This window comes from Neolamprologus brichardi, chromosome 16, assembly GCF_056152115.1.
Source record: "Neolamprologus brichardi isolate AB-2024 chromosome 16, ASM5615211v1, whole genome shotgun sequence".
NCBI lineage: Eukaryota > Metazoa > Chordata > Actinopteri > Cichliformes > Cichlidae > Neolamprologus > Neolamprologus brichardi.
Window position 1 is genome coordinate 1740533 of NC_142119.1, and position 25784 is coordinate 1766316.

At 39.6% G+C, this 25784-nt stretch overlaps 1 protein-coding gene across 2 annotated transcripts in view; it reads left to right on the forward strand.

The window, feature by feature from the left end:
• The window catches only part of dpp10 (dipeptidyl-peptidase 10 (non-functional)), a 246521-nt gene that overhangs the window by 119695 nt on the left and 101042 nt on the right, over window positions 1–25784 (forward strand). For both annotated transcript variants that reach the window (XM_087853043.1, XM_087853044.1), the window contains exons 2-3: window positions 10580–10694; window positions 15144–15239. In XM_087853043.1, coding sequence (XP_087709169.1) covers window positions 10580–10694; window positions 15144–15239 — 211 coding nt within the window. The remainder of the gene's footprint in view (window positions 1–10579; window positions 10695–15143; window positions 15240–25784) is intronic.

Sequence of the window (25784 nt, forward strand, 5' to 3'; positions counted from 1 at the left end):
GTCACACAGGGTGATGTTAGGGATAGGTCGAGGCAGGTGATCCTCTGTGGGGACCACTAAGGGGAGAAGCCAAAAAAAGAAGAAGAAAGAAAACGTATCTCTGTATGCTGGAGTGAGCATCGTCAAGGTTCATTATTGACAGGATTGAATTATTCAGACTTTCGTAGGTTTTGGAAGACAACCAGTGGAGAACTTGATGTGCCTGAACTCCTGTATATACACAAGAGTAACCATTTTTAAAAATAGATTTCTTCCACTTCATCATTAACGATTTCACTTTGCTGGAGCTGTTTAATTCTTTAATTGAACGCTTATGAAGGCCAAGTCAGTTTGGAGCTACACTGCTGTAACTGATGACTTGGCTGTGTTTGTTTCATACACAGAGTCATCTATTTGCATTCACTTTTAATGTGCCAGCTGTTACATGCAGGCCACTGAGGAAGATGCACAAGACTGCAGTTTCTTTAATTTAATGTCAGTTTACTGCAGTGACGCGAAGAAGAACAGAAAAGACCATTCAACATTGCATTCAGTAGTGTTTGGTTTCGCAAATGAAATTAAAGGCTTTTTTTGCTAATTGCAGGCCTTGTGTATGTTTGCGTGTTTTTGTTTTTTAATGTGTTTGGAACAGTTATGTACAAGTCACAGTGAATTAAATCAGTCGGGAGAATACATAGTGTAAGTTAACAAAAGATCATATACATTAATCATTTGCTGGTTTCTAAAGCTAATTAGTGTGTGGAATGTAACATTGTTTTTCTATTAAAAAGCAGCATTGGGAGTTTTATGTTTATATTTATTGACTGACATTCAGGCTTTTTGAGTTTAAGCAGACACTCGATTCTATTGATGCCAGACTACAACTGAGCATTTTAAATGAATAGATTTTATACGTAGCTACAGAAACAGCTTCACAAAGGCTTTATTAATTGTTAAGACTCCATATTTCACCTATCCATGCAGCCCTGTTGGCAGGAAAATAATCAAACTGGTGAAAACTGTGAGAGTGGGTCTTGAAATACGAGGTGATAAACAAAAGTGTAAAAAAAGTCCTTCCACAGTGGGGTTTAGTTCTGTTCTCTTTCCTTTTAGCAGTCGTGCACTATAATGTGGAAACTGTTCACGGTGTTCTTTTGAAACGTCATCACTAGTACAGAAAATGTTTGCTGAATATTATATATGAGTCACGAGGATACAAACAACATTATTTTTAGCACTTTTCTTGCTTCGCCAGGAACTAATTTGACTCTATTCTGCTTCTGTATTGCTAAACTCAGCACTTGGCTGTGCGAGTCATCAACCCTGTATACGTGAAACCAATATAGTGGGGATGGTGACTAATTGAGAATTATCTCGCACGGACCAAAGGCCAATGGCAGCGTCCTTGAGGACAGGGCTAATAATGCTGAATACAATAAGATGACAGCATGTATAAGCTTGCCGTTTCCTGTTGCCCGTTGGATCAATTTGAGATGTTAAGCCCCGGGACCCCAGCATGGCTTTGGCGGTAGCTGTCAGTGATTCACGAGGCAGTGAGAAATGGTATTTCATGGGCAAACAAAAATAAACCTGTTCAGATGGCGTTATTTTTTTTCTCTCGCACCGACCTGCTGTTATTGTTAAAATGGCTCAGCCTCTGCTGAAATGCTGCTTGTCATTTGTCACACTATCGCCAAGGTCAGAGTCCAGGCGAGAGTAAGCTCACAGCTCTATAAATAGCCTGACTCCTCTGACAGAACCGCGTGTGCAGACACACATCTGTGCACAGTAAAGCCTGTAAAAACGAGCTTATTAGCAGGAGTTTGATGAAGCTGGCAGGGGTCTTAATCAAACGTCTCAGAGGAGGCATTAGCATTCTAATATTACGTATTGTCTCATCATCGGGCTCAAAACTATGTTTGCCTCGAACAAGGTGTGTGTATTAACTGAGCAGGTGTTGGGACATAGCTTCTATTTGCATACCTTGAAAGCTTGAATTCTGGTGTATTACTGAGATGTCTTGAGGCTTTCGAGCGCAGCAAAGCCAACTACAAAGGGCACACTCTGCAACAGCTGGAAGAATACTGAACTTATAAATGCAGGACTGCTAAAACACAGTGATAACCTGTGGTGTTCGTTCATGCTTTTATATTACACATTGATATTGTTATCTCCAACTCAGAGGAAGGAAGGCTGAGAGAAACAGCAGGGTTACTCTATCACTTTTATTTAAGTTTTTTAACTTGTGGACGTCTTGCCTGCTTCTAAACAGCTTTATACCTGGGTCATAAGCCTAACAAACAAAATATGGGGCAGGGAGTATTCTTGTATTGGACATGTCGGTAATGCGGATAGGGAGTCTTAAACTGTGGATATATTTAACTTAAAACACATGACTATGCAAGCCACAGGTTTGGCATTTGGCAAATGACGAACAAACATACTAAGCAAATACAATGAGCTAAGTGAGAGGTAAGTAAGTAGTGTGGAGTTCTCTCATGTTATAGGACATAGTTGAAAAAAGTCTGTCTGTAGCCCCATATGAAGTGGGAAACCTGCTCATCTCAGTATAGTTGGAGATGAAGGCAGGAAGAAGGATCTCAAAGACTCCTACATGAAAATCAATATGATAGTGGCAAGGATAGTAACTGTCCTGTCCCTCAGCCTCACCAGGAAACATATCCACTTTCATTGCTGCCCTGATATATTCAGCTGAGTTGTAGCTGACATTCAATGTGGGCATTTCCCCTTTTTTTGACAGCTCTTATGGTTTCGCTACAGCAGATCATCTGCCTTCATCTCAGCCTATCTCTTGAATTCTCCTCTGTCACACAAATCTTCTGCGTGCCCTTCGTGTGTCCTCCTCCTTTGCTTTCAACCAACACTAGCACAGTTTCCATCAGCACCCTGCTGGCCAGCAGCACCAAAGGTGTTTGCCAAATCATAAAGACTGAGGTTTCCATATCAGATAAGTCGGGATTTGGGTTAACAGCGAAGATTTTGCCTTTAATGACACAACTCTCCACATTTATGTGGGTTTGGGCCCAGAATCACTAGCAGTTCATTGGCTTCTACATATACAGTACATTATCTACATATCCATCCATCCATCCATTCGCTTCCGCTTATCCTTTGCAGGGTCGCGGGGGGCGCTGGAGCCTATCCCAGCTGTCATAGGGCGAGAGGCGGGGTACATCCTGGACAGGTCGCCAGTCTGTCGCAGGGCCAACACACAGGGACAGACAACCATTCACGCTCACATTCACTCGCACATTCACACCTAGTGGCAATTTGGATTATCCAATTAACCTATCCCCACAAGCTGCGTGTCTTTGGATGGTTGGAGGAAGCTGCATATCGTTGTTAGATATTCAATTTTCTTCATCATCTAACTCCTGTATCAACAGCAGGAATTAGATGTCATTTCCTTCAGTCGCTGTGGTAGGCTTTGGTCCTGTGCTGGTGTAATGTCAGAACTGAATAAACGCTTTTAAACCTAATTTTGGTGCAAACCACCAAACACCTTAGATGTTGTAATCAGGTTTGACTGCTGACTGATTCTTCACGTGCAGTTTTTTTCTGTTGGTAGCGTTCTCCACTCTTACTTAAGGCGTGGCCCAAAGAAGCTGCCTGGAGAGGTTACCAAGATGGCTGCTGAGTGCCAAGAACAGCTTCCACAAGGATCTTATCATAAAAAGTGTCACTGTAACAATGTTAACAGCACAAAACCAAATGCAGACTCACTGCTGCTTCTCTGTTGTGCTCTCCTTCTTCTGTCATAACAATCCACTGTTATTTAAACAGTAAGTTAAGGCTCCTCATGCAATTACAAAGACAGGTGATGTGATTATAGAAAATCCTCTGTTAGTGCACAGCTAAGGCAGGACTGCAGAGGTGTTTGGGTGGTGTGCGATCATCTGCTTTGGTGCTTTAACGCACACACGGCCTTGTTGAAAACAGTGTGGAATAAAATCAGTGCAGCACAGAGATTGTGATGAGGCACTCCACTGATGTTGCACACGGAGACCGATTTACTAATCATGGGAGGCAACACTCACAGAGCTTTGTGAGGCGAGAGAAAATAATTCTGATGGTGTCAGCATCTTTTCTTTTTTCGTATTTTTGTGCACTAAGGAATAAAAGTCAACATAATCTCAGAGCAGATGCTATGTCCCCCATAAGAGAAGCTGCAGGAAAACAAAACTAGAAGATAACCCAGTGCTGAGTTACTTTTTATCAGTCTGCACTCACCCTGAACGCTGCAGTTGGAGCCCTCAGGTCCTGCTGGAATTCATGCATGGAATAACATCATCAGCAGCGTTATCTCAGCTATGCCTCCAATGCTTCCCTAACATCCCATGTGACAGATTATTTTCCGTGGTCTACTTGACCTGATGAATAATTGACTGTATTGATTGAGTGTGATGGTGTTTCCTCCGAAGAGAGGCAGCTAGAATTACAGTCGAGTCAGTTTAATTAAAAGAGGATCCAGATCATTGTTCTTGTTCAATAAATAAATAAATAACAAGTCGAGGAAGTCAAATAAAAGGTATGAATTTATGCGTGTGCAGGCATGCGGGCATGCGGGGTTTGTTTTTGTTCTGTGAGAACAGATTCGAACATCCATTCATGAATTTTGCCGTCCCATCGTAAGAGTTGTGAGATATATATTTTACACGCTCAGTATAAGTAATCACAACTACTACACAGACCACTTCAGCAGTTCTCATGCAGATTTTCAATGTGTACTTCCAAAACCTGAGACATGTGGACGATGAACCTGAAATATCAGAAGAAAATTCCATCTTTATTTTTTAACATCGTTATGTATTGAATAAATATCACCTGCTGCTAATCTAACAAACCAACTTATTTTCATAACTGTTGAAGGTTTGCTCAAAATTCTATAAAGAATTGGATTCTACTGCAGATGACAAAGCTGAAAGACTAAATTAAAGCCTTCTCACTAAACCCACTGTACACATTTTACCGCTTGGGCTGAGCTGTCCCTCTGATGTATTCATGTCTAATCTCATCCACGTCACTTCCAATAGAAATCTTCATCTTCTTTTTGTCAGTGCCACCATCTCCAAAACATACAACACAGCAGGTCTCACTACTATCTTATCATTTTTTTCTTGCACTCTTCTTCTATCCTTCTGTCACAAATCACCTTGACAGTCATCTCCACCCACTCCACCCTGCTTGCACCCTCTTTTTCACCTCTCTTATAGATTGTCTGTTGCTTTGGATGGTTGAGTCCAGGTACAGTGAAATCATCGACCTTCACTTTTTCTACTCCGTGCAGCTTCACTGTTCGCTCTATTATTCACACACATCTATTCTGCCTCACTTCTACTAACGTTCAATCCTCTTCTTTCCAGAGTACACCTTAATAGCTGCCTTCACTTTTTCTTTACTAATCCACTGCACTTCATGAATCACCAACTTTCCTCAGTCTGTCCTTCTTTCTCTCCCCTTTCCTTCATTTATCAGCTCCTCAAAGTTTTTCTTAGTATATATCCATCTAATCACTCTAACCTGCTGCACATCCTTTCCAGCTCAAACTCTCTGCCCAGCCAATCAATACAAGTCCTTTTCTTCTTTAGTGTTCAGATTCACATACAGCTCACTGCCACCTCTTTCTTTCTTGTATGCCTGGCCTCTCAGTACTCCTGTCTGCTTTCAGTCATCTCCTTGACTATCCCACTTTTTCTTTGCTGACTTCACTCACTGAATACTTTCCTGCACTTCATCATCCCACCTCCAAGTCTCATTGTCTTCTTTCCTCTCTCCAGAGGATACACTGAATACCTTCTTGGCAATTTTTCCAATCACTTCAGCTGTACTCTCATGTTCATCTGGTAACGCTTCCCCGCCACCCTGTCTCAGCTCCTCTGAACTGTGCAACATTTTTCCCTCCTCAACTTCCACCATTTCATCCTTGCTTCTGTCTTCACTCGCTCACTCCACTCGATGTTCAGTCATCCTACAGACTACGATCCAATGCTGCCTAGCTACATTCTCCCCTGACACAAACTTGCAGTCTTCTATTTCTTTCAGACTGAACCTTCTGCAAAAGATGTATTCCACCTGTGTACACCCTCCTCACCCTGTGTTCCTCCCTCTTTCTGAAATATGTGTTAACCACAAGCATTTCCATCCTTTTCACAAAATCCACTACCATGCATCCTGCTGAATTTCTCTCTAACACCATGCCTACCTATCACCTCCTCATCACCTCTGTTTCCTTCACTTACGTGTCCACTGAAATCTGCTCATACCACCACCTGCACACACAGTATGTCTAACTTCATTCTCTCCATCATATCAGTCAGCTGTCTCCTTTTAACAATCGTAGCCTTACATTTAAAGCCAATATTCCCTCCTCCACACTCCTGACATTAATTCGCTCTCGCAGCCTCCAAACACGCCTCCCCCCCTCCCCTTCTTTTCTCTTCGGCGAACAGTAGCACAGTTTCCACCGGCACCCTGTCGGTCAGCAGCACTGCAGGTGGTTGTTGCTAACCCGGGCACCAACTGATCTGTTATGGAAATCTCATTCTTGGTGTTTGATTCGGCAAAGATTTCATCAGGGCTTGTGATCGACAATAGAAATATACTGGCTTGTGCTTCCCCCCGTGGCTGACTTATATCATTTGTATTCACTAATAGATTTGCCTATTTTATTCACTTTAGCTCAACTGGATCTTCCCACAATCATCAGGAGAGCCTCAGTGTAACTGCTGGTTATGATCAATAACACAGAGATCAAAACATCCCAACAGAGAGAGATTCGTGTGATGTGAACTGTTGCCTGCTGATACCTACATCATTTTCCTGTTCCTCACATGATCCTTTCTGATTTGTTATAGTGTAAAAGATGCTGACATTCTGTCCTTATAATGGTTTAATAGCTCTAAAACAAGAGGGTAGTTAATTCTTGTTAATTGATAAATGATTTAATATAATAATTGTGTTTATTGATTAGAAACTGAGATTATTCTCAACCATCTTATTTTAGAAAGTTAACACTAACCAGATAGAAATGCAATCTTTTTGTGTTCACTTTTAAACGTTCTTTTATATGTAGCTGTATGTCATTTGGTTAACTTGTGTGGTAACTACTACTTATAGAATATTATATATAGTGTTTATATTACAGTGTATCTTAAGACTTTAACATGTGTGCAAAAACATTTGCCATTGTACCTGCAAAAATCATAGAAGTTAGCACACAGAGAAGCCAGCAATGACAGGCACTGTAAAGACTGAGGAAGAAGACAGGACTTGTTATACACCGAGGGCTAAATAGGGAAACAGGTGAAAGCAACCACACATACACACATATAATGAAGGTACTAAAACAAACATGAGCTAAAAAACAGGAAGCAGAACTGAAGCTCATTACTAGAAAGAAACAAAAAAGTAAAATCAAAAATTCAGAGAGGTCATTATAAATAAATAAAATAAAATATAAAACATTTGTAATAATAACAAATTTTTAAAAGGAGCCCAAAATCAAATATATTCACAAAGAATTCAAAGCAACAATCATGACTTTGCCTCCTATGTCCAATTCCATTTCTGTTATTTCCAGTTCCAAGTAAATGAGCAAAACCTAAAATATCAGAATAAGTTAGATAGAGAACACAGTGAGAGCTCAGCATCTTACTTTGACTTATTCTCAGTCAGTAGCTAACACTTTTCATGCTTTTGTTACTTTTACAATGTGCAATGATACAATCGCTGTGAATATGAGACTGTATTTAAGGCTCACAGCAGGCATCTTGGAAATCACACTTTAAAGATGGAAAATCATGTGGCCCGTACCATAACCGCCTGACACAAATCCTGGTGTGATGTAAATATGCGAAAGACTGTTAGAGGAGAAAAGGAGATACTTTCTTGGGTCTTTGTCCTTGTCCCTTTACTTTCAGGAAAAAAAAAAGAAAAAAGAAGGCTTTCTTCTTAATACATCCCAGCCTTTCAGAAGGCTATTTATACGCCCGTGTGTCCCTCGGTTGCACAGATACACACTTTTTATGTGAAATAAATGAACACGTTCTGAAAACGAACGATGTCCTGGCAGAAAGTCAAAGATGAAAAAAAAATAGGCAGGAGACGAGAAGAATATTCCTCGAGGTAAACTAGTTCGAGTAGTGTCACTGGAGTATATGAAACACCTCATTTTACCTTTAATTAGGTTGTCGCGCAGGTAGTACCCTGTAACGTATTGCTGTATACTTGACAAATGTATTTATTTGTACAATCACCAAAAAGAAGCATAAACTTGGACACCTATGAATTAATTTCTTTTTTATCACTTGACAGACATCTGAATATCACTAAAAGCCACTTTCAGAGCTTTTTCTATCTTAGATCTTCCCCAACAACCAAATTAGAATCACAAATTAACCTGACATGAGACTGTGGGTTACAGCTTTATTCTAGCCATGTTACAAATATGCACATTTTCCAAAACTAGAAACCCTTACCTTCCCAAAGAAGTCCCACACAGTCCCATGAAGTCCCTATAAAAAGGTGACAAATTTTATCTGACCCTGAGTGCCTTCATAAGTTGCTAGCTACTTTAAAGTCTAAATGTAAAATTTATATTTTTAATTATGTTTTTCCTGATTTTCTCCTGATATTGTATTTTAAAAAATACAAGTAACGATACAAATTTGGGAACGTGGACATACCTTTTGGCTCTCAAAGGTACTTTGAAGTGCAGTAATCATCCCCCAGGTGTATACGTTGCAATGATTTTTGTGTTGTGTTGGGTGTGGGACAAATGTGGCATATAAAGAAAGATGAAACTTAAAACCATTTATATTTTATCCTGTTTAATACGAGAGAGCAAAAATGCAATTTGTGGTGTAGTGTAATTATTAAAGCCATAAAATAATGCCTGCACTGCTTATTGGCTGGGTTTTAATAAAACAGAACAGAGAGGCCCCAGCCTGCCCTCCAATCAGCAGAGATTTATTGAGAAATGTATTATTTCTGATGAGGGTGTAATGACTGTGATAAAGCCCAGTTGCTGTCTCATTCCCCCTGGTAGGCTAAACATTTATCGGGCCCTTCCACTGTTTCCATAGTAATGGTAATGGAGAGACTCAGCAGGTCCGAATTCTCTTAGTGGTTCTATCATTGCTTGTAATGAAGTTAATAAATTGAGAATGATGATCCAAGAGTAGCTAAATAGGAAATTGGGGGAGAAAATGAGATAGGGAAAACGTGCAAAAGAGAGGGTGAAAGAATCTCACGCACTGTGGCACAAGGGCAATTTGGAGTTACTGTCAGTCTTCAAGGACATGTCAGCCTTTTGTGGTACTAATGAAATGAGCAACAGCCCACGTCGTCATATTAGATGAGTCTCATGAGTCCAGAGGGGGCTGTGAATAACGTAACATCACATGTATGCAATGGTTACAGTGAACTGCTTCAGTGTTTAGGAAGTCCGTGTTCACTTGATACTCAGCGTTGGGAAAATTAAGTGTCAATCTGCCAAAATTCGACTAGATTTGGGTTGTTGTTGAAAACTCTGTGGTACCTTGTGTTCTGCGAATAAAAACCTGGAGGTGCTTCAGTCATAATTGACTCATCAGTCAATATATGAGAGTCATGACTCAGATTAAGTGAGTTACAGCACTTTTAACCATGTCATGTCAAGTGCTTAGAAAATGAATTTCAGACTAAATCTGAGACAGGTGCAGCTTCTCTTCTTCTTTTTTTTTTTTTTTTTTGGAGCAAAATTTGGCTCGGATTGGCAATCATTTTAGTCCACTTTCCCTCCAGCCAATCAGAGTGCAGTGGTGGGTTGGTGAGCAGTAATCGCTGCATTTCAGCTGCAGGGTTTTGTGGGTAATTGAGGCCAGGAGGATCTGTGGAAGGAAGAAATTTATAGGAGGGGGCTTAATTCACGTTATCAGAGGCAGCAGATGTGGTGGAAGACCCAGTTTAAGACTTTCTAACACCAGGATTCAGAGATGGAGTTGCAGGCAAAAGCTTCACAAACTCTCCTGGATAGCTATTTCTCTGTAGATAATATCACACAGACACGTACAAACACACACACCCACACTCTACAATCTGTCAGATTTCTGAAACCAAGCCCGAACCGCTGAATGCAAATGCCTGCTGTTTTCAGTATCTGTAAAAGATGGAGCAACATCTCTGTCTGATTCAGAAAAAGTGACCCCTGACCCTTGCAGAATTTTTTTTCATAGGTCAGAAGCTGAAACTCGAAGGTAAGGTTGGCCAAGTGGTAATTAAACCATGCAAATACTCTTCAGCTTTTCACCATATCAGAGTTTCATTTTTCAGTTTTACAGTGTGGCTCATTTAAAGCCCTCCATTGCAAATCCTCCACTGTGTAGGGGATTGGATTGGAAGCACAAAGCCCTAATGTGACCTATGTTAATAGGTACTGTAAGTGAAACCAGAGTGCACAGGAATGACTTTTTTGATTAAAAATAAAGCTGTTTGTGTCATATTTGCTGTCTGGTGTTATTCTTCTTATTGGTATCTTCACTTTCAGTCATTCGATATCTCCCCTCTGACCTCCACCTTTTTTCTGTGTGTCTCTCTGCAGGACCTGGGTGGAGTGAGTCCTCCTCAGAGGAACTGGAAGGGCATTGCTATCGCTCTGCTGGTCATACTGGTGGTCTGTTCCCTCATCACTATGTCTGTCATCCTCCTCACACCAGGTAACACTCAGACTGGATTGTGATGAACTGATGTTTTAGGGGGAGTTTTGTTTTTCTGCTGACAAAATGTCTTCAGCACAATCTACAATTTAAACATAACCGCATAATTTATGCTTATTAAGATTTAATCAATTGAGTAAAAATTATACAGATATTACCGACTCTCATATTGTAATACCCATCTCACATGTTTACCTAACCTTCACAGTAAACGTTATTTATGTATCATTTTTGGTTCATTGTTTTACAGTGTTTACTGTTAGCTTCTGCTGCTGTTCCTAAGAGGCAAAAAAATCTATTAATGCAGATTTAAGGTGTCTGTTTAAAATTATTTTGTTTGATTTAAAAGGCAGTGGATGAATAGTTCACCTTTTCTGGTGGTCGTTTCCTTAATATCTATCTGTAGGCCAACTTAAAGCCACATAAGTAAATATTTTCATGTATAAAATGGCTAAGATGAAACTGAAATATGAACTCATCGTTTTTGCCTTATGGCCCCCACAGGGTTGTACTGCGAAGCAAGTTCGACATAGCTGGCCAGAGATAATAGGTATCACACTGGTGGTTATCAGCTTGATCTATTAATCGAGGGTTTCTGCTTCAGGCTCTTTGTACGCTCCCATAAGATGGGTCATTTGATGCACCATTTGACTCTTCTGCTGCACAAAGTAATCTGATTGAGTCCGTCTGACTTTAGTCAAAGGGATCAGGTCACGGAGAGAAAAAAATATGCAAAAGAAAAATCCTACCAGTCTTCTAAATTTACAAATTACTATGTACAGTACATTTCACCACTTAACACACACTGCTGTTATTCTAACATGAAAGCTACATTCCTTACATGATGATCAGGGAGTGCATTTAGACCTAACCCTGTCCCATAATGAAGTGCATGAGGGGATCCCTTCAGTTTATGGCCAAATAAAAGTGAAATTATTATTTTTCACTTACTAACTCAAATTTCTTTTCTGTGTAATAAATGGAGAAAATACAACCAGCAAATGAACCTGACAAGATATTTATGCTTTTCCTGTACCACCGATGTAAAATGTAAAACCTGCCATAGAATTTGCACTGCTGTGACTACCTGGCTTCATTTGGTGGTATAAGTAACATATTCTTGAATAGCCTTGTGTAACATATTCCCTCTGTACTGGTCCAAAAACATATAGTCATCAGAAAAATGTGTCATAGCAAACCAAAACTCTGAACACTACCAGCTACTGTCCAGATCCAGAGGGGTGTACAACGGGGCATGGTAAATGGCTTACTGAGCTGTTTCCACCCTAAACTCTGTATAGTGGCACTCTTTTTACCTGGCTAAATCGCCATGGTAACTTATGCTGAACACATAAGCTAGTCAGGAGCAGGTTCTGTTCTGATTTTCAGTTTTAACATTTTTATTTTTTATTTTAAATGATTCTTTTATTTACAGGATTTTTGAGGTACACTACAGATTCTCTGGTGGGTTTTTTATATGTGCAACATATTAAGCCATACCGCCTTAAAACCACTGAATGAAGCACAAACTGTCATAGCAATGTGCATGTACTAATTTAGTGATGAAAATTCCCAAATGTTGTTGTACTTCTAATTTGTTGGTGAGGTATTAAAACACAGAACACACAGCAAGAATACCTGATCAATTAATAAATTCAATTTCACTTTGATCTGCCACAAACTAAAGTAATTTCCAAGTGTCCTTTATTTTTATTTTTATTTTTATTATATTTAATGGTTAGGTGAAAAATTAATTAATTAATTCAAACTAAAATGTTCATTTTACCATCCTGGGCAATAAATCTATACAGATAATTAACAATTTTCTTTATAGATTTTTAATCATTATTTATCATCCTCAGCAACTGATAGTGCCTCTGGCTGGAGAAGGTGAGAGGCATTATCAGTGTGTGAGCCACACAGCATGCATGAAATGACCCTTTTTGCAGTATGCGAGCGTGCATGGAGACTGAAGCAAAACCTGGATTAACACAGAAAGCTGATAACCACTGTTGTGATACCCATTATCTCTGACTGGACTTTTAGGTTTTATTGAGTCAGCTAATGCAAAGAAGCATGTTCACAGTATACCCCTCAGGTTGATCTAGCCCGTACAAAGAAGAGCCAACTTTGTGACAGTGAAAACTTTGGTTTAAGCCTGAACGTATCTTACTTTTCCATCAATTAAGCTTCATAGAACACCACTACACAGGAGCACGTCTGAGGTGTGTAAAAACACCCCTCTGCTCGCTATCTGAATGGAAACTTGGACACTGCTTGACACTGGACATTGTGTGTTTGTGTGTGGGGGGAGTGTCCTTGCTTAGACTGCTGCTACCCAACCCAAACCTAGAAAAGACATAGAAAACAAAAGGATGACGAATGCTAAATGGAAAAAACTGAGGCAGCATAAAACGTATTCTTTCTGTGTCATCCATATTCTCTAGCGAGTATTTTACAAACTGTTTTGGGATCTCTAATTTCTAGCGGTACTACAAAACAGGTAACAATTTCACGTAATTGTTGAACCTAAATAGCTTATCAAGCTCTTCTCCCATTTTCACACACTGTACACTGTATATGTGCTTCAAAAATATCATTTTCTCAGATGTAAAATCATCACAATCCGCTGGCCATGCAGCCACTCTCTCCCCAGTGTATTCCACGGTTGGTTAGACTTTCATTGCCTCCATAAACAAACATGTTGTGTGGAGTTATCAAGGGAAGCCAATATGGCTGACATTCAAAATGACTTGGCCCTCTTATTCTGCTCACAATCAGCAGCTGTTCTATTCAGGAGAAGCTTACAATTGGCATGGTCTCTTTCTGCTAAAGGCTTAACATTTCATAATTAAAAAAGAAACATTTCCAGGGTCAGCGCTGGAACAGCATAAAGATTTTCTAGCCCAGTGATGATCTTATTAATGAACAAATGAAATGCCATTGTGACAATGTGAATCTTTTTCACACACATGGATTTCTTTGTGTGTTCATGTGTAAATACCAGTATGTACATCTGGATTAAAAGGACACTCAACATACTGTATTTGCTCGTCAGGCAAGTGTAAAAATCCATCCAGTTCTATTTTCTTCCTACAGTCATCGGACAAAAGAAGTAGCATCCAGGTGTCACTAATCAGTTAGTGTGAGCACCTCTATAAAACTATACTTTTTTTTGTAATTCACTGGTCTGGAGATGTGTGTTAACACAATTTCACAATCTTTCCAAGATTGGACCGCTCATCAAATTTACCCCAAGGTGAGAGCTCCATCTCAAACTCTACAGGCCTCAGTTAGCATGTTCAATATTAATGTTCATGAACATACAACTAGAAAATACCGAAGAAGCATGGGTTGTTTGGTAGGAGAAAACCTCTTGTGTCAAAATAACTGTTTCATAGGGATCCCAAACATAGTGATCCTAAATATAAAACAGAATGGCTGAAAAAGAAAAGAATCAAGGTGTGAAAGTGGTCCGAAGTCCACACCTCAAACCCATCGAAATGCTGTGATTGTCATGGTCCAGTGTTTGTGTGTTCTGGACTTATGAAAATTGTTTATTTACTGCTCTCTTGAACTCTGGGTTTTGTTTCCTAGTTTAGTTTGCTTTTTGAGGGTTAAAGCTAGAGAGACTCTCTCTCTAGCTCTCTCGGGTCTGTCTGCAGTCTGTGCTATTGTTTGTAGTGTCAAGTCGTGTGTCTTATTTGTGCCTCAGTGTGTTTCCTGTCTTATTTTGATGGTCCCTTGTCCCTGCAATGTGTTCAGTTTTGCTTCCCCTATCTCATTATGTCTAGTTTGCTCCAGCTGTATTCCCAGGTGTCTCCACTTCTCCTAATCATCCTCACACGTATATACTGTGTCCATCTCCCTTTGTTTGTTATCAGAGCACCTGTTCTTCTCTGTCTCTCAGGTTTTGTTGTTTCCTTGTGTTTCTTAGTTTAGACTTCCTGTTTTGCTCCTTGTTCCAGTTTTATTTAAACAGAATAAACAGTTTGTTTTCAGTTTAAATCCTCATCCCTCGCTACAACAGTGGCACCTTAAGATAGCGGTGAATTAACAAATCCCACCAAACCGCAATTAACTGAAGCAGCGTTTTAGTTCCTCCACAATGATGCCACATTATTGTTGCTAAAGGTGGTCCTATAAGCTAGTGAATCGTGGGGTGTTTGTCATGTTGTAATGAAAGATCTGCAAAAAACTGGATGATTTTTGTTTTTTCACATCCCGATATGTTAAACCGTCAAACTACTAGAGGGTGTATTTTCTTTTTCACATGGATGCTGATGGTGAAGCAACTAATGCTGGAGTTTGATTTGAAATTGGATGCATGAAGGATGATTTGTGTTTAATAAGCGGATAGAATTTGTAACCTGTGCATTTTATTTATTTATTTATTTATTTATTTAACCAGAAACAAACAAATTAAATTTATGCTTTTTTGTTTTTCAGCTGACAACCAAGCTGGAAGTGACACTAAAATGACTGTGGAGGATTTGTTCAAACCCGAGTTCAAAGTCCATGACCCGGAGGCCCAGTGGATCAATGGTGAGTAATCCATATTGACTGTACCTGCTGGGATTCAGAGGTTTTTAGCTATGGATGCAGGGAAGTTCCGCAACGGATAAAAGGCACTGTTTACCAGCCTCGTTTGTAATTCTAACGAGACAGACGAAGCAGCTTTTTTAAAAGCACAGATAAAGCTGCTACAAAGCATTACTGCCTGCCTGTTCCACGAAATGACAAAAACAGCATAAGCGAGTCATTAGTTGAACTATATAATGACTCAGGCCCGGTGCAGTCTACTGCTTCATGCTGCTGTACATATATTTATACAAAACACACTCCTACTTGACATTAATGACATCTGGTTGAGTTCTAAGTGTACTCTGTATGAAGAAACAACAGCAGTGCTTTTGTTTAGCAGCATAGGGATGACATCTCTCTGTCGTCTCTCCTGCTTTGTAATTGAGGCTCCCTTTAACAGCCGGCAGACAGTTCACTTCTAAACAAGGCTGGCATGTTTCACCTCAGCCTTACCTTGCATCTCGTTATGCAAATTTAGATGTAGGGATTTATTTTCCCTCTCCTTATTTACATTGTATTGATTTGTTATTTGCCAGAAGGGGATCATATGTTAATCCTGGAAGCCCTTGGCTGGAAATAAACCACATCAACTGAAGTGCAAGTGAATCTGATTATGGTTTGCTTAGAGGGAGGGAGAAGATAACGATACCTCCGAGGGAAAGGATGGACAGGATTGCGGCGTTCCCGCATTGCTCTCCGCCAGTCTCCTTTCCTGCGGATTAGTGTGTTTGTTTTGGCTTTCCTCTTCGCTGCCCATTGACTCAGTCTGCACCTGAGGGCAAAGGAAAGAGGCAAGGCCTTTCTGTCCATCAATATTTCATTCCTGGGTGACATTTTTCCACTATCTTTGCAACGCCATCTCATTCCCTGAGCTGACCTCGGGCTAGACAGAGAAAGCACCAGTGTTGTGAGATGAGGCAGTCAAAAAAGTCAGCTTTATAGGGTGGTTTGTGGATGGATGGGGCAAAATAGACCCCAGACAAATGGGAGAAGATAACAGACAGACGGGCGAGAGGAAAGATTGATCACTAGGATTTGGAGCAAAAATGAGATTTTTTTTCTCCCTAACCCAAAAGCTTTAGTGGGTTTGCCTGAAAAGTCTTCAGTCTCTGTCTGTATTAGAGATAAATAGGTGCATCCAGTGTTTGGACAGTTGCCTTTAAACCATTTTGTACTACCGATTACAGACAACATGCTTTTAAAGATAATTTTTTAATGTACTTCATTACTGAATGAGCATTATGAGTAATGTTTTGGATTGCATTGACATTACCATTAAAATCTAGAATCTAGTATTCAGCAAATTACACAAGCAATGTAAAAAAATAAAAATAAATGGTGTTTATGATGCTGTGTGTTTCTGTTCAGGCTCCTTTTCATGTAGTTCACTGTTTGCTTTGTAAAATCCTGGGCGACAAAGAAACATTTGACATTATTTCTGTGTTTTTAGTCTTCAGACTTCATTTCTTTATCATAGAGAGCCTGTTATGATCATTTCCAATTCCATATTTTCATTCTTGGACTTTATTAGCATTGCTCAGTTTCAAAGGTCGAAATTTAGTTCATCCATTCTTGAGTTCTGAAACAGGCTGTTTGAGCCTCTTCAACTTTATCCTGATTGGCTACCCCTCCCAAATCGAATATTTCCACATTAGGTGGCCTTCTGTGCCCGAGGTGACCACATTAGGAATGTTTCTTCCAATGACATCCTACAAACTGAGGAAAATAAAATATGTCTGAAAGCATAAAAGCTTAATTGAGAGGGCTTACTGTCATTATTTAAAAATCTTAACATGTTTAATATGAACTGCCACCACTGAAAACACATTAGTAGCAAGTTTATTATGGTGATTGTTGTGCATTGAAGTTGCCAGTATGGATAACCACAGTTTCCATTTGGCTCCATTTGGCTCACAGCGCCCGCTACACATCCCTTACTCTTTCCATGTCATAGACACAGATTCACTCCTGAACACATCATATGGTGTAATTCCAAAGACATCCAGTGTGTTTGGTATGATAACTGAACTAGCTTACAATCTGAGGATTCTGTGGAGAAAGAAAATAAGAGCTCTGATGTGTTATTAACTAGTAAGATTAAGCAAATATAAAATATATATTTTTAAACATTCTTTATATATATATGTATATATTTATATATATATGTCAGTGAACCAGATGTTTTATTTTATTGGCCTGGAATCAGAACATTAAACATTTTTTCACTCAGCTACACAATAAAACTTGCATTTGAATGATTCACTATTTAGTATTACACAAAAATGAAGCATGCTACTGATCCAATGAAGCTCCAATGTGACTATGTGTTACCAAAAATAATTTTTTGTTAATAAAATGGTTATTTATGCTTACACTTCTTGTGTCAAGGCACATAAAACATAATTGACACATATGTTAACATGTCTGGATCCGTCGGCATGACCAGCTGGTTTCAGAGCTCCGCAGGAAGAGAACTGATTTAATCAGTGGCACTATGCAAATAGTCCAACTGGTGCAGAAGAAAGGTTCATTTTCCCAGCTCTAGCTTCCATGGTCATTACACAATGTCAGAAAAAGTGGTCAATATTTGGTAAAATGTCAGCCCAGCATAATCATGAAGAGCACATGTTTGTGTTTTTGGAGCCAGTGAAACATTAAGGTAAAAGAAAAGGAGGCGAAATGCCTGCTTCAAAACATATGAGGTCCGTGTTGTTTAGGTTGTTTGTAAGAAGTTTGAGTGAGTAATGTATAAAGTGTGTGTTAGCCTTTTCTATTGGTCCGAACCAAATAAGCAAAACAACGACTGTGAAATTGGCAATACGGGTTAAATATGTGAGTGTACGGGCCCCTTAATTCATACTTCAGCTAACAAGTGGTGACATGAGGTTACGGATGGATGGGTTGCTACAGTCCGACATTACAACTTGATGATATGTGAAATGGAGTGCATCATTACAGATTAAATTTGCTGCTAAGAGCGCTGTGATTCATCAGGTACACCTCCACCTCTCTGGCAGTGAAGCAATGTTTTCTCAGGACTTTATTGCCTCACATTGGTGATGATGATGATCTTTGAAGACTTTGAAACATCTGTAAATCAATCATTGATAATACTACTTATAGATTGCTTATAAATAATGCAGTTATTAAGCTGGTGGATCTTTTAATATCATTTCACATTGATGCTGTGGCTGATTTAGCCGATCAGCCAGAACAATTAAACTCATAACAGGTGAACTGAGTAAAATTGTTGATTTTGTTAAAATAGCATGTTCTTTAGGAAAGTCCATAAGTCCATGCCAGTGTCCTCCCCTAGCCAGATAAGTTCTCTACAATGCAGAATCTGTTCAGGAGAAACTCAAGGAACTTAACAGAGAACCAGAGGAATTTAATCAGACAACACACTTCCCAATCCGATTAAACCAGAACAAGCTGTGGCTGCCCAATCCTGCAACTGCTAGGATTCAAATGGTCCACTGCCAGATTCATCAGAACACCCCTGGAGGTCCTGTGTGCATGCACCGATGGTTCAGAGCTATTTTGGCGGGACGAGGGGAACCTACACAACATTAGGCAGATGGCTGGGATGTTGTGGCTGGTCGGGGTACATTAAAGCAACACATTTGCAGAATGCCATTTGTCTTCTGTGTGGTCGGACATTTCTGCAGCTCTTCTCTGAAAGTCATTGTCATTCTGATGTGTCGAGGGTTGTTATTGATGAGGGCCTGTGTGAGGATTACAGGGAAACAGCTGGTTAACACCGGGCACGTATGGAAAAAAATGACACTGATACTCCTCTCCAGCTGTCGCTTGTGAAGACTTGCATATGTGTGAATAGTGGATGTATATTTGTTTTTCACACTGAGGCATGTTACTGAGAAAGTCACATTTAGCTGATGCCACATGTGATTCAGTGAGCGTCACTTTCCATCAGTATTGTCGCAAACTCCACTTGCAGGCTGGGCGCCGTCAGACTGTCACTGACAATCTGCTGAGAGGAGGGTATCATATTGTGTTTGCACCGGCCCAGCTTGGACAAAATAACACACCAGTTGGCTTATATAAGCTCGCGAAACCAACAATATTTCAGCATAATAAGAGTGTGAAATGAAACAACACATTTTTGACTGCATTTTATTTGTATATGAAGTAACATATGATATGAACAAGATATGCAGTGGAAAAATACTGATAATGGCAATTCAACTCATTTTTAGGCAGTATAAGTCATGAGGTTTAGAAACAAGTAAACTACTGACTGTAGAACAAGTTAAATACACAGAGAATATGAAAAAAAAAAAAAAAAAAAAAAAAAAAATATATATATATATATATATATATATATATATATATATATATATATATATATATATATGTTGGTGTGTATATATATATATATATATATATATATATATATATATATATATATATATATATATATATATATACATATGTATACATATATATATATACATACATATATATGTATATATATATACATATATATATGTATACATATATATGTATATATATATATATATATATATATATACATATACATGTATATATATATATATATATATATGTGTGTGTGGATGGCAGCACGGTGGCACAGTGGTTAGCACTGTTGCTGCACAGCAAGAAGGTCCTGAGTTCAATTCCAACATCAAGCCGGGGTCTTTCTGTGTGGAGTTTGCATGTTCTCTCCGTGTTTGCGTGGGTTCCCTCCGGGTACTCCGGCTTCCTCCCACCGTCCAAAGACATGCAGCTTGTGGGGATAGGTTCATTGGATAATCCAAATTGCCACTAGGTGTGAATGTGCGAGTGAATATGAGTACGAATGGTTGTCTGTCCCTGTGTGTTGGCCCTGCAACAGACTGGCGACCTGTCCAGGATGTACCCCGCCCCCCGTCTTTAGCGCCCCCCGCGACCCTGAAAAGGATAAGCGGAAGCAAATGGATGGATATATATATATATATATCTCAATCAAACAAGGTATCAAAGTTCAAACAAGGATAGAATAGGTTGCATACACAAGGACATCCAGGTTTTGTTTGATGCTTGCATTATTTAATTTGAAGACAGAAACAAAATTATTTCAGGGCACTGCAGTGTTTCAACAAGTCTCACACACAACACCAGAGAAGTTCCAGTCCATTCTTCTTTGGTAAATCTTGCACATTTTCAAAGGGATTCAATTTGGGCTCTGTGCAGGCCAGTCAGTAACACACTTTGGTCTTCTGAAGGTAGTTCTTCACCAGGAATGATGTATAAGACTCAGTAGGACCCAGAACCAGTTTTTCTTTTCCTGATATGAACTGGCGTTAGAAATGGCACGTCCTTTTTAGCTAACATTGAGGTCTTCACTATCAATATGTTTGTGTGTCACACCTAAATATATGAATTTATTTATACTAGCATCAGCAGATTTCCATATACACAATGACTCGGTTCATTACTGTTAGTAGAAGAGAGTAAACATTTGCAAAACACTGTTTATGTAATACTGCAAAAAACACTCCCATAGTCATATTCATGAACTCTGAAAGCAGACTGATTGAGCAACATGTACCTTCCTTGAGGATGAGTCACAAACAAAAACATTACTAGTGCAGAAAGTCCCCCACAATACTCAGTAGGAAAACATTTCACTTGGCATCACGAGGAAAAGAGAAGCCGGAGCTTGAGGAAACAATTGCTGAACAATGTGTTCAACCAAATTAGTTTACTCACACAAAGTTCAGGTGGAAAAAACCCCCAAAACAAATCAGCATTTATTTTGAGGGATTTGGATTTTTAAATGAGTATCAGAAAATCATCCAAATTAGAAATGAAATCCAGGATGTGCCTTTGATATAATTAAATATACTCTCTTTGTTCGTCCCGCTACTTAGACATGTAGATTGCACTTTATACAGCTAAGTCTATCAGCATCTTTTTACATTTGAAAATTTGCACACTGTGCTTGCAGTATGCAGCTGTGCATTTACCACCCAGCCTGCGCACAAAATCCGATGTTCACCTCAGTAAATGTCCAGCTCTGTGGTAATCCCTGTAAATCCATTATTGAGCCATTAACTGTCAATACTGTTCACCTCAGAACAAATTACCACTTGACTTCACCTGTTTACTAGTGAGCTGCATCACCTGTCAGCTCTGTTCATTCACTGCAGTCAAATTCACATTTTTTTTATTCCCTTACAGGGAGGCTTGTGGCTGACAGATTAATAAATCCCCTCTGGACTGTTTGGGTGCAGGACTTTACTGGATGGCTCCAAGAAATTTGTTATTATGAGAAAATGAAACTGGGTGCTGAAGTGCATCAGTGTGAAAGATTTTTATTTGTGTATTATGTGGGCTCATACTGTCTCAGTTGCAAATATAGTGCATAGTAGAAGTTAATAGTACCAGTAAAACTGTGTATACCTGTGCTATTATCAAGCTAAGCTGTTGCCTTTCCAGGAGAAGCCCAGCAGCAGTATGTTTTTATTGTTTTACTTTTATCTGCTACTGTATGTTATTAATATGTGAAATGCTGGTAGCTACACTAAATAGACAATAACACTTGGAGTTGCAAATGCAATAAAAACAGGTGACTTGCTCTGAAGGAGCGTCACCTGACATCTTAGGTCGAGTGTGCATCCTTGATGATGAATAAATGATTTCCTGCTCTGGCCTAATTATTGGTGCTGGGTTCAACTAATGGAAAGTCCCAGTTTTTATTCAGCATGTCTTTAGCTTTATTCGTACAAGATCGCGGCTCATACTCGACATCATCATGAGAATATATTTAACATTTATATGAGTCAAACATCAATTCTGTAACCCCTGTCACAGTAAATATCTTCAGGAAACCTTGTCCCAGGGAAATTGTTGGTGCATGCATACAAGAAGCGATTCAATCATTTTGCATTGCTTTTAAGTTGAGTGCTGGTCATATACTCCATTCTCTGGTTACTTAGGCAAACCTCTAATATGTTTAGTAACAAGTCATATGTCAACTGTATCTTCTGCTCTGATTGTTAGTCACTTCATTCGCTCACCATGAAGGTGAGAAAGGTGATTTTGTACTCTGTCCACATTACAGCATCTGTAACTGTTTCGCTCTTGGTCGCTTGAAGTCATCATCTGCTTCTATAGACTCTAGTCACCCTCTCACTGTGAATCTTTGAAGCTTCTGGGATGAAGAGCTTCATGCTCCCTTATCCTTAAACCAAAATGCTCCAAATGCTCACAGTATCAAAAGCTTAACCATTCTTTTGAATGGCATAGCGCTTCTTTTTTTTTTGCTATCTGTACCTCAAATCAGTGGTTCTCAAACTGTCGTGTTATGCAATTAAACTAGGTAAAAAATATCACTTTTGTGGGGGAAAAGCAAACAAAGGATGGCTGACAGTGTTGCACGCATCTTTATTTCACTTAAAATTCTGCTTTTTTATTGTTAATGACAAAAATGAAAGATAAAAATGATGGGAGTGAATTTTTTTGGCTTCTGAAGTAGGGCATGCCAGAAAAAAGTTGACAACCATTGTTGTATAGAAGCAATTTAAAAGCCTTTTAAAAACAATGCAGTGTTGGGGAAGAATACTGAGAGAAGATAAAGCTGCGTTTCTTGACACAAATCACACACACAAAGGTATTTCTGCTTCCTGTCAGACCTTTTGCATTCAGCCCCAACAACTTCTACTAATGAGCTGACACATGGGGCGTACAGCAATCCTGCTGTAGACGTAGTTGTAATTTTTGATTTACAATTCATAACGCCTTCTCATCTACTTCATACAAAGTAGTTTTTTGCAGTGATCATATTAATGAACCTGCAATGACTTTGATGTGAGTCATTGGGAGTAGAAGGTCTGCAGTGGAAAAAAATATGCAGTTTTTGGATGTGAGAGGAATACCGAGCTTCAGTTTGACTTATTTTGCTGTCAGTCTCAATCCTCTATACTGGCAGCAAAACACAGGCAGAGCTGACCAACCACGGTTCTTTTGGTCTCAGCGTGCTACCTCTGTGGTTGTGACAGGCTGTTACATTTTAAAGCCTCTCTCCACTCAAAAAGACTTTTCTACCTTTCAGTTAGTTTTCTTTCACAGTCCACAAACATTCTAAACTGGGGGTGTATATGCATTAGCCAAGTCAACTTTCCTTTAAAGAAAGCTTATAGTAGAGCTCGATCAATTGACCCCTGAACCATCCCTTACTATGCTGCTTTAGGCTCAGGCTGTTGGGAAACCTCCACCTGCCAACTGGTCACGGCAGATGGCAACTGCTCACTGAGCTTAGTTCTGCTGGAGGTCTTTTCAGTACATCATCGGGGTCCTCGCTCTGATATTGTGAGATAGTTAACCTTAGAATATAAAACCCCTAGAGACACCTGTAGCTGTGAACCACGCTTTAAAAGACAATTAAATCAAATTTTAACTTAAATTTAAATTCAATTATTGGTCATCTGTCCAGGACACCTCTGTTAACCTACCCAGGATAAACTCATAGTTGTGGTGGGATTTATGTTATGGTTGATACTAGGAACCTGTTTTCTCGTTGAGACGTGTCCTTCAATATTTACACACCCATCATAGCAGCACAGATATCATTTTAAGAAACTTAAACCTAAACCTGAGGTCATTTGAAGTCAGATCAAGTACAAATTAATAAACACATCTGAATAGCATATTTAAGGAGGCCTATGTCAGCACAGAGGGCACTCTTTAGTTTTTTTTTAAATGAGTAAATACTTCCTTTTGTTGCTCTTGAACTTAAGTGTTGAGGCTGCTGCACTAGGATTTTGCAGAAATACAGAACTTAACGTGAAGATGATCTTTGGCACCAGTGTGTCTCCCTCGTCCTCCCTCGTGTGACACATTTCATTACTTCTGCTGTGGGGCACTATTTGGAGAATTTTTTATTTTTTTTTAATTCTGCACCTTTAATTCTAAATCAAGAATCTGGCATGCGTGTCAAAGTTGTTGGCTTGATTGCTGATGACTGGGCTGTGACCCAAGCTGCAGTTTTGTTGGGTGTGGTTTCAAGGGCACGTTTAACGTTTTATGCCTCTAGGTGGATTTCATGGCTGCGTGCTCTTAAGATAGAATATAATATCTTAAAAGGTGTAAACCATCCAGATATCACATGTCACGCTCTGCTTTGAAACTGATGTTTTTGTGCCGGCAGACTTGTTTTCATTGCTGGATGCCTAACCACTCCACTGTTCAGTTCAACAAGTCTTTTAGCGTTGAGCCACCAACCCACCTTGATTTTCTTTCATTTTTATGATTAGCCACATAATCACACCAATTAATTTCTATTCCCCTGCCACTCAACTTGGAGGAAAAGGAAGAAAAGGATCAGTTTTTCAGCTGCCATAAGCTGCAAAGAGGCTTGCAACATATGCATCATAAGCAGGGAAACAGGTCTTGGAAATAGTGAAATGCATTCTTTTTAACCCAGTTTTCTACTTGCTTGCTTTTGCAGGATCATTTTCAGGGGTTAATTAGGAGCTGCATGCTCTGGTACCTCCCATTAATTAACATTAGAGACTCCCCAGGCTGTGCTGTTAACTGCTGCTAAAGCGTCAGTGAAGGGAATACGGTGCATGGTTGTGTGCATTTGTCTCCTCGTATATGCCAGTGCATATAGCACGTTTCACAGTGGGAAGGTTGTTAATGGCTGCATGCTAACGTGCGGCAGCTCTTCGGGTTCCAGACAGCTCAAATGCATGGACATTTTAAATCTTTCTGTTCATTTTTTCCGCAGATAAGAAATTGTGATTTGAAATGTCTCCTCATTTATGTGAACCCCAGTGCCACCCAGCACTAACACAGAGTTCTCCTAAGCCTCATGTATCTCACACTCTTCTCCATCTTCCATTAAGCTCCTGTAAGCCCATCCCATTTTTGCCGCTCCTGACATGCCCATTATCACTGCTCTGAGCAGCGAGAGACACTGATTAAAAGGGAGAGATTGAATTCTCCACTGTTCTCCCTTTGCCCTTCCTCGCTGTGTGCGATTTTCAACAGAGACAGTGCTGAAGTCAGACCGTGGCCATTAGTGCATCAGGCGTTTGTGATTCACTGCTGAGACAAACTTCTAACAAAAAAAACCCATTTTCTTTTGTGCAGGCTGAATTAAGGATGCTCCCTTTTTTACATATTCCGCCCCTCCACAGCTGTCACCAAAAATAGTAAAACACACTTTGTGGCCCAGGTCTGTTAAGATGTTGTCATGTCATAGCATATGATGTTTAGGGTGGAGGGAAAAAAGGAGGGCAGAGAAACAATAACGTGGAGAAACAATATCGCTGTCACACTTTGTGGAAGAGCTTTGCTTGTCCATCAGCCCGAGACACAGAGAGGAAGAAGGTGCATTACAGCTGAAAAAAAATCCCGTGGATTGATTTCCCACTAACAGAAAATAAAATCATCAGTGTCTGTCCACGACACAAAACTTAACATTGGGAGGGAACGCTCACTCACCTTTCACTGGCATTGAAAACATGTATTTTTACA